The following is a 15,785-nucleotide window of genomic DNA, read 5'->3' on the forward strand; positions in this document are numbered from 1 at the left end:
CTCAGCTTATGCTCCCAGCATCTATCTCCTCCTCCCCGTGGGCGCCCCCCACTGGCTGCTTCTCACGTGTTCCCAGAAGAGGAAAATGCTGACCACCTTCCTGCTGTCCAGGCGCTGTGCTGCCTGGGGTGCAGCGCCCCGTGCCTGGAGGACACAGAGGATGGGTCTGTAGGGGAGAGGCGGGAGTCCCAGTTGGCAGGGGCCCAGGAGGGCACAGAGAGAGAGCATGTAATTAATTTATTTATTTCTTTACACATAACTGAAGTGATGTTACAGTACATAAGTTATTTACAACTGTGCAGTAATGTGTTGCAAAATAAATTATCTAGAAGGCAGCAAAAGTACATTGTGAATGTGTATAAAACTGTACAGCGTTTACGGGTATACTTTTTATATGATTATTGGCTCCGTAGTGTTTCAAGTTATGTTCTCAGAAAGAGAAACAAAATGCCCAAGATTAAAGGAAAATATACAAACCACGTGGATTTGACTCCGTTAAAAACGCCACCGGAGAGCCTGGCTCAGTCCCTGTGGCGGGGCGGGGAGGCAGCCCAGCCAGGCCCTGCTCCCTAGGGCGTGGCTCAGCGTCCAGCCCTGGTCTGAGGCTGCGGCCCAGCGCACTCCCGGCCCTCCAACCTGCTGGGGGCGGCTGCGAGGGGGCAGGTGCCCGGATTTCATTTCCTCTAGTGGATCAGAATGGAACAGGAGGTCGTGGGAAGGGTCTCGTCTGCAGCTCCTGAGTCGCTGGCGCGCTGGCCGGGAGCAGGCCCCGGGCCGCCGAGCACCTGCTCTCCACTCTCCACGCAGCCTGGGGCATGCGGCAGCAGCGCCGAGTGGGCGCGTGGCCCTGGCCTGTGTCCTGTGGCGAGGGGCGCTGGGTCAGGCTGGCAGCAGCACGAAGTCGTCGTTGACGTCAACCATGGGCACGTAGAAGGACGGCACCTCGTTCACACACAGGGACTTGTGCCCGGCGGGGTCCAGCTCCTGCACCTTGAGCTGCCACTCCATCCTCTGCACGGCGTTCAGGGCCGCCGCCTCGTGCTGCTGCCGCATGAGGAGGCAGGTCTGCGGGGAGATGGACCCGGGTGAGAGCGTGTCCACCCTCCGGGGGCAGCACCGTCTCCTGGCCCTGCTCTTCCTCCCCACGTCTCTGTCTCTGTCTCTGCGAGGGACGCCGGGGGACACAGAGCTGCCAGGGAGCACGGCGGACGGCAGAGGCGTAAGTCCTGGGGCTGCGCTCAGGGCGCAAGAGTTCCCCGAGCGCCCGGACATACACGGAGAGGGAAGACGGCAGAAGTGATGACTGCGCCCCTCCCGCGGGCCTGGGCTTACCTGACGGTGGCCTTCAGTCATGGCACCGCACCCGCCCACGGGCCCTGCTCCCTCTGACCGACAGAGGTCACGCGACTGGCGTGTCGGGCACCCGAGTCCCCCTAGCCTGGCTGCTCACAGGAGCCTTCCAGACACAGGAGACGGCGCCCGCCCCTTCGCAGAGGCTTGCATCTAATTCCGAGGCGTTCCTGCAGGACAGTCCCCTTTGCACTGTGCTGTTGTTCCTTCCGTGTCTAACTGCTCAGCTAAGCCTGACATTCCACGCGGACGTCTGCCTCTGAGTCTGTCTGAGCCGAGGCTACAGCCCCCGGTGGCGGGCTGGTCTGGGCACCGAGCCGGCCTGGCTGCGTCCCCGCTACTCTGCCCCACCCTCTGGCTGCCCTCTCTGCACGTGCGGAGCAGCGGTGATGGGGTGCTGTGACCTGTGAGGAGGTCTCAGGGCGGGGTCCCACAGAGGTCTGACCGCCAGCTGCTGACAGGAGCTGCTCCCGCACACCTGGACAGGAGGGAAGACACTCTAAGGAGGCAACATGGGGTGGGCAGGAGGCCACGGCTCCCTGCGGCTCCGTGTCTGGTGCTGGGCCGGCCCAGGGCACTCACCTTCATGCGGTCATACTTGTCGTCCACGTCCTGCAGCCACGAGATGAACTGGCGGGCATTGAAGCGGTCGCGCACGGACTTGTTCTCATCGCCCTGTCCAAGAAGCAGCGGGCGGCGGTGAGACGGGCAGCCCGAGGGCTCAGACTCTCCCGCCACGTGCCATGAACACGCTGCCTTGCTGGGCTGCCTGGGGGAGGCACATGGCCCACACTGGGCACCGCCAGGAAGTGTGTTCGCTGAGGGGGTGGGGGTGAGGGGACACTGATGCCTTCACGCTCAGGAAGGCTGGTCACGTGTCCACTTGGAGTTCATGATTAAGAGTGAGAGCAAGGTGAGTCTTGTCTCGTGGAGGCGTCTGAGAGGCGCGAGGGGGCTGTGCTGAGTCTCCACGCCATGGGAATGGCGGCCAGCAGTGCTGGGCAGGGACGGAGCACACATCGCTGCTGCTATGCCGGGTGCCCCCCCCCACCCAGGTGGCCGGCAGCCACCACACTGCCAGGGCCTGAGCCCAAAGTCCATGCCACATGCAGCTAAGGGCTGCCCTTGGGCAGAAAACGTTTCCAAAGGCTCCGTCTGTGAAGGGCTCATTCGGTCCCCAAGCGTTTCGCTTTTTAGTTTGCTGACAAATGTTTCATGTTAGAGAAAAGTTCCTCATGTGGACGGGGATTGGTAAGTCAGACTCTGAGACTGCGCAGATGGGATGCAGAACCTTCGGGCACTGGGAAAGCTGCCCACTGTGTACATACCCTTGGCCAGAGCAGCCAGGACAGCTCTAGGTGAGGACCCGAGCCCCAGGCAGACAGGTGGAATGCGGTGCAGGAGGAGGGAGGGCGAGAGCCTGAGGCTGTGCAGCACAGGGGCCTCCCCTGCGAGTGTCAGGCTCGGTGTCTGCAGGCTGCAGCCCCTGGGCCGGGTTACGGACCACTCGTGTCCCCCCCCCCGCCCCCCCAGCCCCATGTTCACTGACTGCAGGAGGGCAAGGCTGTGCGGAAGTGCAGGGCCACAGCTGACCCAGGGCTGAGTTGGAGTGGAGGCCCTGCAGACAGTCTCGCCCACAGGGCCATGGGTGCCCGCAGCTGGAGGTGGGAGGGGCTAGGCGGAGCCTTCACCTGCTGGCAGGGAGGGCTGGGCACCCACCTGGCTCTCCAGAGGCATGTTATACACCTCTGAGTCCAGCAGCATGGTGCAGGCGCTGAAGGGCACCGCCTGGTTGGCGATGGTCCTCGCTGCCCGGCAGTGCACGCGAAGAATCTCCTGCTCGCACGAGACGATGAGCTTCTCCTGGAGGAGGGGAGCCAGTGAGGGCGAGAAGCACGGCTGGCCCGGCCCACTGCCCGCCCGCCCACTGGCCCTGCCTGCTAGCCCTTACCCGCTCGATGCTGTGCTGTAGCCTCAGCTTCCCCCTCACGGCCTCCTGCTGCTTGAACAGCTCCTTCAGGGGCTCCGCCAGGGAGGGCGGGGGCGCGATCTGCAGCCACAGGGAGAGATGAGGTCTGACAGCTGCCCCACCCCGGGGCCAGCCACACTGGAGGAGCTGTGGCATGTCCCCTACGTCCTCCGGGAGCTGGCTTCACATTCACGGCCCCGGATACTAATGACCCAGAGGACAATGCCCCCAAGTCGTTGGGAGTGCACCCCCCTGGCCCCCAGCCCCTTCCGGGCGGCAGGAGGCCTGTGTCCTGCTGGAAACTGTGGAAGACACATGGCTGCCGCCCCCGCCCCCCCGTGAGGCTGTCCTGGCCCTGTGGCCCCTCCCTAGCCCACCCGCCGGGCACCCCTGCGCAGGCGGCCTTGTCGGCTTAATGGACAGGAGGGCTCAGGTGAGTGCGGGTTTCTCCGGGCTGGGCGGACACCAGGCCTGCAGACACAGGGTCCCGGGCCCCGGGCCCCGCAGCCAGCGTGGGAGGGACGAGAGGAGGAGGAGCACGGGCGGCAGGCCCCGCACTCACCACAGGGATGTGCAGCTTGCTGAGCGGCTTGCCGTCCAGGAGGTAGGAGCCCGTGTAGGTGACGTACTCGGCGTAGCACTGCGGCGCCTGCGGGGAGATGTAGCACAGGATCTTGCGCTTCTCCTCGATCTTCTTCCGGATCTGCAAGTACTCGAAGTACGGGTTGGCCCTGTCGCTGTGGTAGGGCTCGATGGCATCCAGCTTGATGGCGTCCACGATGGCGGCCAGCGTCTGCTGGATCACCTCCCGCGTCTGGCGCGTGCCCGTGGGCAGTGGCGGCGGCAGCGGCTGTCCGGAGCGCTGCAGGCGGCGCTTGCGCGGGTGCTGCGCCTGGCCCTCGTCCTCCTCCAGGCAGCGGCCCTTGGTGCGGGGGGCGGGGGCGGCCTCCTTCTCAGAAGGGGGCGAGCTCTGTTTGCTCTGGCTGGCCAGCATCTGGGCCCGGGTGCGCGTCATGCGCTGGGGGACGTCGTCCACGCGGGGGGCCTTTGGGGCTTCGGCTGCGGGTTTGGGTTCAGGTTCTGCAGCCTCGGGCGGGGTGCCACCTGGGGGTCCCTCCGATCCCGCCCCGCCAAGCGGCTGAGCCCCATCCGCCGCGTCCTCAGAGGCCTCAAGGGCGCAGTGGGACACAGCCAACGGCTCGTGGCCCTCGGCAGCGTCCTCCTCGGCTCGTCCTGTGGGACATGGCTCAGCCACAGAGGCTTCGGCCTCCTCGGGGACACCCCCCTCGCACCTGGGCCCCGCCTCCCCCAGGCCCTCCTGCTCCGTGTCCGCCGCTGGCCCCTGGGAAGCCTCGGGCTCGGGGCTCAGCCGGGCAGCCACCTGCTCAGGCGGCAGGGGGAGGGGACCCTCCGAGGCAGCCTCAGCACCGCTCCCCGGCACAGGTGCCCCGGCAGGCGCGCCTTCTGGGGGGACGAGGGGGCTCCCCTCCACAGGGTCCGTCTCGACGTCAGAGACGTCTTTAGTCTGAAGAGGGAGCTCGGGCAGGGAGAAGGGTCCCAGGTCCAAGTCATCCTCCGAGTTGGCGAAAGCGTCAGACCAGGAGACAGGCTCCACCTGGCCAAGGGCAGCCAGCCTGTGCCCGTTTTCCAGAAAGTTCTTCTCCAGAGCCCCCAGAGCCCCCACCTGCGCCACAGCAGTCACACAGGAGGGTTCTGGGGGGCCCTCGGAGGGCGTCTCGGGCAGCGCCTTACAGTTACTGAAGAAGGAGTCCAGGCTGGCGGGCGGGGGAAAGGGCGTGGGCTCCTCGGTGGGGGGCAGGCCCGCAGGCACTGCAGACGCCGCCTCGTCCTTGCTGCCCTGGAGCCCTGGCTCGGCGACGGCCAGAGGGTAGGAGATGGGGGAGGTGGGGTACGGGGTCTCCGGGGCCCCGAAGGGCCCCGAGGCGGCAGGGTGAAGGGAGTCGGGGGGACAGAAAGGTTTTGGGGACTCTGGGAACCTCTGGGGTGATTTCAGCAGGAGCTCAGGCCCCACAGGCCAGGGGCTGGGGCTCTCTGCAGGGTCCCCCAGCAGGCTGGAGGCCAGGGCCTGCTCGGAGGCAGCCGGGTGCGCCCACTCCACGGGCTCTTCTGTGATGACGGCGGTGAAGGGGCCCTCGTCCAAGGGCTCCAGGTAGCTGGGCTCCGGGGGGATGATTGCTGCAGTGGCCTGCTGGTCCTCCGTGGCGTCCGGAGGGATCCCCAGATCGGGGGGGAGGGTCCCCTCCATGGAAGGGGCCGAGAGTGTGTCTCTGTGAGGAGGGGGGGACTTTGCCTGCAAGGTGGCGTAGGCACCCTCTGGAGAGGGGGCCAGTGTGGCCACGGCTGCGGGCGGGCAGTGCAGAGCGTCCGCTTTGGGGGAGGGGATACCGTAGTCAGGGGAGTAGTAGCCCGGAGACAGGCAGGAGAATTTGTCTGTGGGGCCCGGGGGTGCAGGGGCCTTTTCCTCCAGGGGCTGCCCTGCCGAGTCGTAGCTGGACACGAGGGGCACGCTCTGCTGCCGAAACAGCTTGTCCCCAACACTGAACTCCTCCTCCGGGGTCCTCCGGATATCCACGGAGGCCGAGCGGTACAGGTTCGTGCACAGGGGCCTCGTGAGGGTCTGGCCTGGGGTCTCTGCGATGCCGCTGGCTGCCACAGAGAACCTGTCGAGGAAGGACGGGGAGCCGGTGCTGGCGGACGTGCTGGAGGCGGGCGGGGGGTCCGTGCAGTCGAACAGGAGGTCGGGGTAGTCGTCCGTGCTGCAGGAGGGGGTCCGTGGCGTGTGCATGGCCTCCTCGTAGCTGGGGCCAGACAGCACCGAGGCTGGGGTGGGGACCCCCGTGGGCCGGCTCTGGTCGGGCCTGGGGGAGGCGGGCAGGGCCTCTTTCCCGTGTGGCCCTGCCAGCCAGTCCCGAGCATCAGGGGCAGCGGGAGGGCCGGGGTGGGGCCTGTGCTCGGCAGCTGGGAGTCCTGGCTCCTTGGGTTTCCTTTCCTTGGCCGCTGCGGGGTCTGGCCCTGGGGGTGGCTTCTTGGCGGGGACGTCCACGCTCTTCCTGCGAGCATCCTCGGTGGGCTTCGTGCGCTCCTTGAGCTTGGGGTCCCCGGACCTGTGCCGCATCTTCTCCATCTGCTTCATCCGCTCCTTGTGCCGCTTGTGCCGCTCCTCGATCTCCAGGTCCTTCTGGGACAGCATCCGCTCGAAGCTGGTCATCATCAGGTCCCCATCACCCAACAGCTTCTCCCGGGGCCGTGCGTCCTTCCGGCCCTGCTCCCGGCATGGCGGCAGTCGCTCGCCGCCGTTGCTCATCTTGGCCGGGTCCCCTTTGTCCTTGTCAGGGTTCTCTCGGGGCCTCTCCTTCAGCTTGCTCTCGTCCTTGGCCCTGAAGGCACTGGCAGGGCCCTCTTTGTCCCTGGCTGCAGGCTTGGGCTCGTCCTTGTGGTGCCTCGGGAGCACGTCACCGTGCCGGTCCCGGTGCCTGTCCTTCTCGTCCCTCCACTTCTCCCGGTGTCGCTCCCTCCGCTTCTTCTCCTTCAGGAGGCCGATGGCGCTGGACCCGAACGGCTTCAGCTCCTTCTCGATCTTCTTGGCAGCCTCTCTCTCTGCATCGCTTTTCTCTTTCTTCTCGGCGGAGAACAGTTCAATGGTCTTCTCCAACTCGTCGTCGATGTCGGCCTTGGTGCCGTAGGCCAGGCCAAACGCCTCTGCCTCTAGGAAGTCCTTCTCGTACTGACCCGAGTCCTTGCGGCTGCCGAGCTCCTTGCAGTCCTCGGCCCTGTCCCGCTTCTCGGCCTTCTCCTTCTTGGCCCTCTCTCGGTCGTGGCTCTTCTTGGAGGACGACGACGAGTGTCGCAGGCGCTCCTTCTCCTTGGCCTTCTCTTCCGGTGGCTCTGGAAAGGCCACGTCCAGGAGGACGCTGAGCGCCGGGTCCTGCGCGCGGTCCAGGAAGCTGTCGGAGGAGAGCTCGCTGGCCTTGTCGTTGGGGTCCTCCCGGTACTCGTGCAGCGCCGCCTCCTCCAGCTTCTCCAGCAGGCTGCGCTCCGGCTCGGCCCCGCGGGGCGCCCTGCGCTCTCCTCGGCAGTGGTCCCTGTCGGGCCGCTCCCGGTGCCGGCTCTTGGCCTTGTCGTCGGCACTGGCCTTCCTCTCTGCCTTCTCGGGGGGCTTCGGCCTGCTCCGCTTCTCCTGCGCGCAGTCTGCGGAAGCGCGCTCCTTGCGCTCCTTGTACTTGTCCACGCACTCTCGGTCCTTCCTCTCCTTGTGCTTCTCGAAGCCTTTCTCCTTCCTGTCCTTACCGGCCTCCGCAGCGCCCTTGTCCTTCCTCTTCTCTCGGAGCTCTTTCTCCTTCTGTCGGTCTGTGTGCTGCCGGTCAGCAGAGCCCTTCCGGTGCCGGTCTGCGGGGGCCGGCTCCCGCGCGTCCTCCCGCTCGGGCCCCTCGCCAGCCCCCAAGTACTCGTCTCGGTCGTCCTCGCTCTCGTCGGTGAAGATGTCGGCGATGTACCAGCTTTTCTCTTTCCCTTTCTTCTCATCTTTTTTCTCGGAGAAGTCATCAGAGAGGGCTCCTGGAAATACCTTCTCCTTTTTCTCTTTCCCCTGGTCCAGAGAAGCTTTCCTCTCTTTGTCTTTGCTGTGGGGGTCTTTATGCTTCTCTTTAGTGTCCTTTTTCTCTTTAAAACACTTGTCATATTCTTTGTCCTTCTGACATTTCTCAAGTACCAATTTCTCGCTTTTGTCTTTGTCACTAGACTTGTCTTTGTACTTCTCCAATTTTGTCTTCTCCTTCTTCTCTTTCTCTCTGCCAGGATGGTGCCTCTCCCAGGGCTCCAGGCTCTTGCTGAAGTCGCAGTCGGGCCTGTCCTTGAAGGTGCCGTCGGGGCCCAGCTCCTTCAGGTCCTCGTCAGCCTTGGACCGGCCGTCCTTGCGCTCCCTGGCACCTTCGGGCAGCTCCTTCCTGTCCCTGCAGGTCTCGCGCCCGCCCTCGGCACACTCCCTCCTCTTGCGGTCCTTCTCGGAGAGGTAGCTGGGGACACTGCCCTTGTGCTTCTCGGCAGGCTCCCTCCTCTTCTCGCAGCTCCTATCGAGGTAGTCCCGCTCCTTTCTCCGGAGCAGGCCGTCTCGGTCGGCCCGGCGCTCTGGAGGTTCACGCCGGTCGCGGGCCCGCGCCTCACGCCGCTTCTCTTTGCTGCCTTCCTTCACAGTCTCCAGGATCAGTCTGGCCACAGACTCGCTCTTGATGTCCCGGTAATCCGTCACAGGGGAGTCCCAGCTGTCGTCCCCCTTGAAGTCGAACGATGAGTCGGACAGGTCGGAGAACCAGCGCTCCTGCTGGTCGTCGGAGAGGCTGAATTTGGTGTCTTCGCTCTCCAGGAACGGCGCTTTGTTACAGTACTCGTCAAAGGCAGCGTCTTCCCGGCAGACTTTTTCTTTCTTGAGTTTCTCTTTGTCTTCTTTGAAGGCCTTCTCCTTCTCTTTCAGAATTCTGTCCTCTTTGAAGTCGTTCTTCTTCTCTAGCTTGGACGGTCTGTCTTTGGACTTTTTCTTCCTCTCCTCTTTGTACAAGCGGAGCTTTTCCTCCTTGGGAGACTTCTCCTTCACGGCTTTCTCCTTCTCAGCTTTGCTGGGCCGCTCCTTGTCTTCGCGGAAGGACCGGCTTAGGTCTCGGATTCTCTTGAGGGACTTTTCGTCCTTGGAGGCCTTGAGCAGCTCGTCCTTAAAGAACCACTCTTTCTCTTCTGGCTTCATTCTGCTCAGCTTCTCTTCCTTCTTGAAGTGGTCCCGCTCGTGCTTTGATGCCCTGAGCTTGCTCTCGGTGGGGATGTCGGGGTCCAGGAGCAGGCCCTTCTCTGGCCTCGGCCGGGTGTCCTCGTGCTCGTAGGTGAGGCTTCGCAGTCTGAGCTCTTGGCTGGCCGAGCTCAGCCCTTTCTCCTTGCTTTTGCGTTTGTGTTTCATCTTGTGTTTCTTCACGATCTTCCCTTCCTTGTCCAGCTTGGGGATGGCACCGTCGGCGCTGGTGTGGGAGGCACCACGCTTCTCGGCCAGGGTGGTGCCCTGCAGGCTGGGCCTCTTTCTGTGCTCCGGTTTCTTCCTCACGGGCTTCAGCGACTCCACACTGGAGCCGTCAGAGGAGGAGTCAGACTCGCTGGTCAGCCGGGTGCGTGTGGAGTCCGAGAGGGAGCTGACCTCTGACCAAGCGGGAGAAGAGACGGCTTTCCAGTTGTCCGTCCGCCAGTGCTTGGCGTGTGGTTCCGAGTGGCTGGGGTTATGCTTCTGGGTGGCGGAGCTGCCATGGGAGGAGGTGGAGGAGGCAGAGAGGGAACTGAACAGGGCAGGGTCCTTCAGCACCAGGGGGGAGCCCTTGAGGCAGCCCGAGCTGCCCACCGAGTCCCCGTCATCGTCATCGTCACCGGAATCCGAGGACTCGCTCTCGGACTCAGAGGAACAGAATTTGTCGTTTCTCTTCCCAAACCGGACTTCTTTGCTTTTTGTTTCTTTCTTCCGCTTCTTCTTCACTTTATTCTTCTCCTTCTGAGGCTTGGAGTTGGAAGGTTCCCTGGCTTTGTTACTAGGCAGCATTGTGTGTGCAGAGAGTCTGAGCTTTTCTCCTGCCCCCACAGTGACGCCGACCTCCTCCTCGTCGGACGTGTCTGATAAGATGCGATGCGCGGCTTTCTTTGGTGCGATCGTGCTGTTCTTGGTGTAACTTTTCACTTCCATTTTGGGTATGGAAATGAAACTATTGGATTTCGTTTCTTTCCTGTAGTCCTTTTTCAGTAAGTGCTTGTCGTCCACTGGAGGCACGCGGTCCTGCTCATCATCCTCGTCGAACTCATACTCATCCTTGACAGGGGCTGTGGCTTTCTGGGGCTCCGGGTTCTTGCCCTTGTGCTTGAGGCCCTTCTCAAACTCAGAGTCCGTGTTGTTGCCGTCCACTGAGCTGGATGGTGCGAAGGACGGGGCATCATCCTCCTCGGAGCTCTCTGTGGGGACAGAGACATGTGTCAGAGGTAGGTGAGGGATGGCATCACGGGGTCTGGAGTGGGCCTGGCAGGCCGCCACACTCACCTGTGGAGCTCTCCTCGCTGGACGTGTAGGTCCCTTTGCCCAGAAGGAGGTTGACCATAGTTGGGGAGCTGGCCACTTTCAGGGGTGTCTCGCCCTTCCGGTTACTCTGCTGAGGGTTCCCACCATAGCGCAGCAACAGCTTGACTACCTGCACAACGGCAACAGGTACATCGGAACATTCTAGAAACAACCCTCATGTGCTGAGCCGATAGCACCCTGGGGGCAGAGCAGCGCACCACAAGGAGCAGCTCCAAGGAGCCACTGTGGTGGGGACAGTGTGTCCGAGAGCAGGCACTGTCAGAGAAGGAGCATGCGGCCCTGTCCCATCTTACACTGGTAGGGTGGCTGTGTGGCAGCCTTGTCCTGTCCGAGAGAGGATCACCTGCAGAACCTCTGCTAGACCAATCGAACTCACCCCCCTCTCCAGCGAAGGTCACCGCTCCTGCAGTCACCCGTGCTGTCACTCACTCCTGGCCTGTATAGAGCAGGACCCTGGTCCCCATGTCCCTTGATGCCCTCGAATGATGCACTTTTCCCCATGAAACCACAGCCCGGACCCTGGCCTCTGTTTCTCAGAACCTGAGCTCTCACTGTGGGTCACGAGAACACAGAGCTCCGGATCTACCTGCCCAGGGATGTCCAGGTGCTGGGGCTGACCCAGCAGGCCGGGAAACCTTTCAAGGATTCAGCCTGGCCTCTAGCTTGAGTGTGTCAGGACAGGGTCCTGTGCACCCAGGCCCACCTTGTAGTGGCCGTTGTTGGCAGCATCGTGCAGCGGCGTGTCGTCATCCAGCCCTTTGGTGTTCACCTCGGCGCCCGCGGCCAGCAGCTGCTTCGCCACATCATAGTAGCCCCGGTTACACGCCTCGTGCAGTGCTGTCCAGCCTGGAAGGAGACACTTGGGCTCTGTCACCTACTCCCTAGGGGGCACCCCAGTCCAGGGAGTTGCCCTGGGGCCCTGCGCTGTCCCCAAGGGCACGGCAGTGTGCGCTGGTATGGCACCTCTGCCCATAGCCCAGGAGCCTCCCACGCTGCAAACAGGCGGAAGCGGGCAGAGTGCCGTGTGGTGGGGACAGGTGATACCACCTGGGGCTCAGAGCATCACAGACACAGGACACGCACCACAGACCAAACGGGAGGCCCAAGTCTCAGTGTTCTGGACAATTTCTACGAGGGAACACGGCACTTCCTAAGAAGGAGCGAAATCCAGCTCGGGCCAGAACAGAAGCCTCAGAGCCATGGAAGGACCTGAGAGCCTGTCCACCTCACGTCTCCGCTCCACTTGGCGAGCCCAGGCCCGGTGCCTGTGTCCCTCAGAAGGTGGCAGCACCACTCCCAGGCCTGCGGGCGTGAGGGAAGGGTCTGGCTCGGAGGCTCACCAGCAAAGTCCTTGACGTTGACGTCCGCGCCCTCGCTGATGAGCTCCTTGATGCGCCGCGCGTCTCCCCGGATGGCGGCTCGGTGCAGCCGTGTCTCTCCTCGCTCGTTTCTCTTGTTCACTTTGTCTTTGGTTTTTGAGGCGGAGTTGGGGGTCCCCTTCTGACACACTGTTGCCTGGGAAGGGTGCTTTGGTGTCGTGTCGACTGCGGTCGGAAGGAGACGGGCGTCACCCTGGGGACTGGACCTCTGGAGGAGGAGCCCCACCCATAGGAAGGTGCGAGCAGCCGTCCCACCCCACCTCACCTGGGCTGTTGGCCGACTCCTCGGCCGTCATCTGCATGAGCAGCGCCACCTGCTGGCGCTCGGAGAGGGGGTAGCCGGCACGGATCCCAGACAGCCCCATGCCGAAGAGCAGTCCGGCCTTGCGGGTGACGGGCTCCTTCTTGACCCGCTTCCTCTCAGGGCCCTGCTTCTCTGCATGGCAGGGAGAAAGGGAGGGCGGGTTTGTGCTCCAGGTCCCAAGAAAGTCCTTCCAGCTCCCAGCGTCTGTGGGAGTCCCAGCACCCCTCTTCCAGAGAGCTGAGACTGTCCAGTGCCCTTGGGCTGAGCTGGGCCCACAACCATGCTCCATTCCAGGGGGCCCCAGACTGTTCCGTGCCCACAGGACCCTGGCTGGCACAGGACAGGTATCCAGTAGGGCGTGTCTGATTCGTGCCTCCATGGCAGGACCATACCTGTCTTCTGGCTTCTAGGGGCCTTCACTGCAGGCCGTGGCGCTTCGGGGAGCGACCCGGCCTTGCGGTGCCACGGCAGGGACTGGGCTGGAGGCATCTAGAGGCATCAACACAGAGCACCAACGAGACATGGCCAGTGGCTTGCTGGTCACTCCTGCTCAGCCCTGTCCAGCACAGCTGGCCTCAAGCAGAAGGAACTCAGGAGGCTGAGTCAGGCAGGGGACTCAAAGTGCGGGGTGCAGGCTGAGCTCTATCCCAGCACTGCCAGGAGTGATCCCGGAGCACAGCACGGGGTCACTCTCCAAACCAAACCAAAAACAAAAAAGTAAATAAGCTGTGAGGGTTACAGGCTCCCCTGGCTTCCCCTGACCCCAGAACAGGGGACTAAGCCGACTTCCTCTGCCTCTGCATCAGTGCCCTGTGAACCCCTTGTATCCTGGACAGAGCTTAGCAATTTGGGGGTCTCTGAGGTCACAGGTGTCTCGCACAGGTTGAGCAGCAGGGGCCTGCTTTCACTCAGCACACCAGAAGCCCTCGAGTAGGGTCCTTGACACATGCACAGCTGCCCCTATGTCCCTGCTCTCGTGCATTTTCTGGGAATGGGCATTTCCTTCGACCATATCTTGGCTGCTCCAGAACCAAGCCTGGGAAGAGAGGAGAATGTTGGCCCTGTATTTCAAGGGACCGCTGCACACTGCCTACACCGGCAGCACCTCTCAGGACATGCCCCAGCCCACCTCATCTCCCTTGGGCTTGTACCTCCCACAAATGTGCCAACATTTCCTTTATACAACAAAGGGCAGTATGGCAAGAAACCAGGGCCTCCCATCCATGCTCTCCCAAGAGGGTGAGCCTCTGATCCAAGCCACACACCCTAGAAGTGGGCAGAGGCCTACCCAGAGCCGAGCCCAGCCCACTCTGCATGCACACTCTGTCTACAAAGCAGGATGCGTCCCCTCAGCAGTGCCCTAATCACTGATCATGTCCTAGTGAGAGTCGCCCTTGGGCCTCCAGTAGGAGTTCCAGCAGGAAGAAGTACTGTGTGCCCTGGGGTTTCCCTGTGCCCCGACCTTCCCAGCGCCCCGCCAGTGGTCAGGTCAGCTGGGTGCCCCAGGGAACCCCACGACGAATGCTCCCTGCAGAGGCCGGAGCATGAGCACCAGGCACAGCATCTGCCCTCTCCCTGGCCACGCACCCGGGCACTTCCCGCCTAAATGGAACCTGATTTCCAAAGCTGGTCATTCCCCGGGCTCGGCAGCGCCCAGACTGGGGGTCTCCGTGCGCTACCTGCCCAGAGACCAGAGTGATGCTGCCTAGAGTGGCGGACCCAGCGCAGCCTCCGGGCAGCAGCTCTGCAAATCCTGCCCACCCTGTCTGCTACCCACTGCCTAGGGCCCAATCAGAAGTCGGATCCTGCCCACCCCATCCGTTACCCAATCAGAAGCCGGATCCCGCCCACCCCCATCCGTTATCCAATCAGAAGCCGGATCCCGCCCACCCTGCTATGACCCAATCAGAAACACAACCAGAGGTTGATGAGCCCTGGCAGTCTGGTCAGGCCGCGGGTGTGGCTGCCGTACCTCTCTGGAAGCTTCTCTTTGGGTGGAGAACAAGTGGCAGCAGGGAGGCCTGGGGGGTGGGGCGGGGGTGGCGGTCCAGACCTCAACCCAGCAGGCCTGCGTCCTTTCTTTCATGTCCCTGGGGAACCAGTTGGCAATGCCCCCACGCAGACTGGTGCTGCCTACAGAAGCAGCTGCCGAAAGCCAGGAAAGGCTCCTGGAGCTCTGCTGCTGCCCCCTCCTGCTCCCAGACCAGAGTCCAGCTCGCTGGCCCCCTGGCCCTGCTGCTCATCCCAAGAGGCAGGCACCTTCTCGTCCTGGCACTCTGTCAGCGCACCCTGCCATCTGCACCCGAGCTGGCGCCCAGGCACCCTCCAGCTGCTTGACGTATGTCCACAGAGCCACATGCTGGTCTGGACGCCTGGGTGACTTCGGTGGACAAGACCTGCTGAGTTTTGAGTGCTTCAGCAGGAAATGGCCTCTGCTGCCCTGTTCCCATGCCCGAGGCCCCGCAGTGCTCCCCTCTGCAGCTTATTACTGATCACCAGGGTCCAAGTCTGGCAGGGGACACTTCGGGGTGGTCAGGACCCTATCCAGAGGCAGGAGGTATGTGTGTCTCCAAGCCTAAGGGTTCTCTTGTGGGGACAGGCCCCAGTCAAGCTGCCCCATGGCCCATGCTCTGTCACACTGGCGCATGGCCAGGCCGTCATGCAGACCCTCTGCTGACAAGTGCTGGTGTGGGGGGCTGGCCGCACGCCTGGCAGTACACACGTGAGCTCTCCCAACACACAGGAGCGGGCAGTGCAGTCCAGCCCAGCTCCGCGGGTGCTGTCTCTCTGTGGGAACTCTGCTGGCTGGCTGCTCCTGCCCACACCAGCTCAGGGTCTGTGTCTTTCCTTCTGTGAACTCATTCTCTGGAAGGGGGCCTCTGCCCCTCACTCTGAGGCAGCCCATGTCGGTGTCCCCACAGGGAGCCGGAGGAGTGGGAGAAACATCAGAGCATCAGGTCCCTTCCAAGAGCACCCAGCTGCTCAAGGTCACCTGACCCCTCACTCAGGACACAGGGGGCTGCAGCATGTGCTGCTGCTCCTGACAGAGCATGTCTCTCCTCCGACAGGAGACACAGATGTGTCTGACGGAGCAGGGAGCTTGAGGCTGGACACATCGGATATGTGGGGGTGGGGGAGCATTTCCGCTCTGAAATGGACCCTTCTGAGGGCTTTGGATCTCTGATTTTAGGGGATCAGGGGGCAATGCTGCAGGGCTGTACCCCTCCAACGGTCCCTGTGCGGGTACCTGTGTCCGAGTCCTTCTGCTCCCCATTGGCGCCCACGCTGAAGGGCAGCTTCCGCTTGGTTGTGCGCTCTCTCACTTCCTTTCCACCATCACTGCGATCCAGCTTTGGGGTCTTGGTCAGAGAAACTTTATCTTTATCCTGGAACAGAAAAGGCCACCTTCATGTTTCCTCTTCAGGTGAGACAGTGGCAGCTGTGCGTGCTCACGCCTGCCCCTCACAGGAGGAGACGGATTGTGGCCCACCAGCCTGTGTCACCTTTGCGTCTGCACAGGCCTGAGACATCAGGGGGCCTCCCAGGGATACATGGGCGCTGGGCCATTTCCTGCAGCCCCGACCACCATGCGGGAACAAGAGTGGGGTTTCTCCGATCCGTGCCACACCCCAGCCACATGTCTGCCCTCAGGCGTTCTCGCTCTAAACC

General features: G+C 62.9%; 1 protein-coding gene across 2 annotated transcripts in view; it reads right to left on the reverse strand.

Moving 5' to 3' along the window:
- Positions 1–222: 222 nt before the first annotated feature.
- Positions 223–15,785, reverse strand: part of ANKRD11 (ankyrin repeat domain containing 11) — a 34,833-nt gene continuing 19,270 nt past the window's right edge. The window contains exons 3-13 of one of the 2 annotated variants that reach the window (XM_056135582.1): positions 15,364–15,502; positions 12,078–12,248; positions 11,774–11,977; positions 11,137–11,279; positions 10,395–10,542; positions 3,882–10,309; positions 3,302–3,400; positions 3,070–3,213; positions 1,933–2,025; positions 1,755–1,828; positions 891–1,065 (exon numbers count right to left, since the gene is read on the reverse strand). In XM_056135582.1, the coding sequence (XP_055991557.1) occupies positions 1,023–1,065; positions 1,755–1,828; positions 1,933–2,025; positions 3,070–3,213; positions 3,302–3,400; positions 3,882–10,309; positions 10,395–10,542; positions 11,137–11,279; positions 11,774–11,977; positions 12,078–12,248; positions 15,364–15,502 (7,686 nt within the window). In that variant the 3' untranslated portion in view covers positions 891–1,022. Of the gene's footprint in view, positions 1,066–1,754; positions 1,829–1,932; positions 2,026–3,069; positions 3,214–3,301; positions 3,401–3,881; positions 10,310–10,394; positions 10,543–11,136; positions 11,280–11,773; positions 11,978–12,077; positions 12,249–15,363; positions 15,503–15,785 lie in introns of both variants that reach the window. The other variant, XM_056135581.1, reaches the window with a different exon arrangement.

This window comes from Sorex fumeus, unplaced genomic scaffold (assembly GCF_029834395.1).
Source record: "Sorex fumeus unplaced genomic scaffold, SorFum_2.1 ptg000122l, whole genome shotgun sequence".
Classification (NCBI taxonomy): Eukaryota; Metazoa; Chordata; class Mammalia; order Eulipotyphla; family Soricidae; genus Sorex; species Sorex fumeus.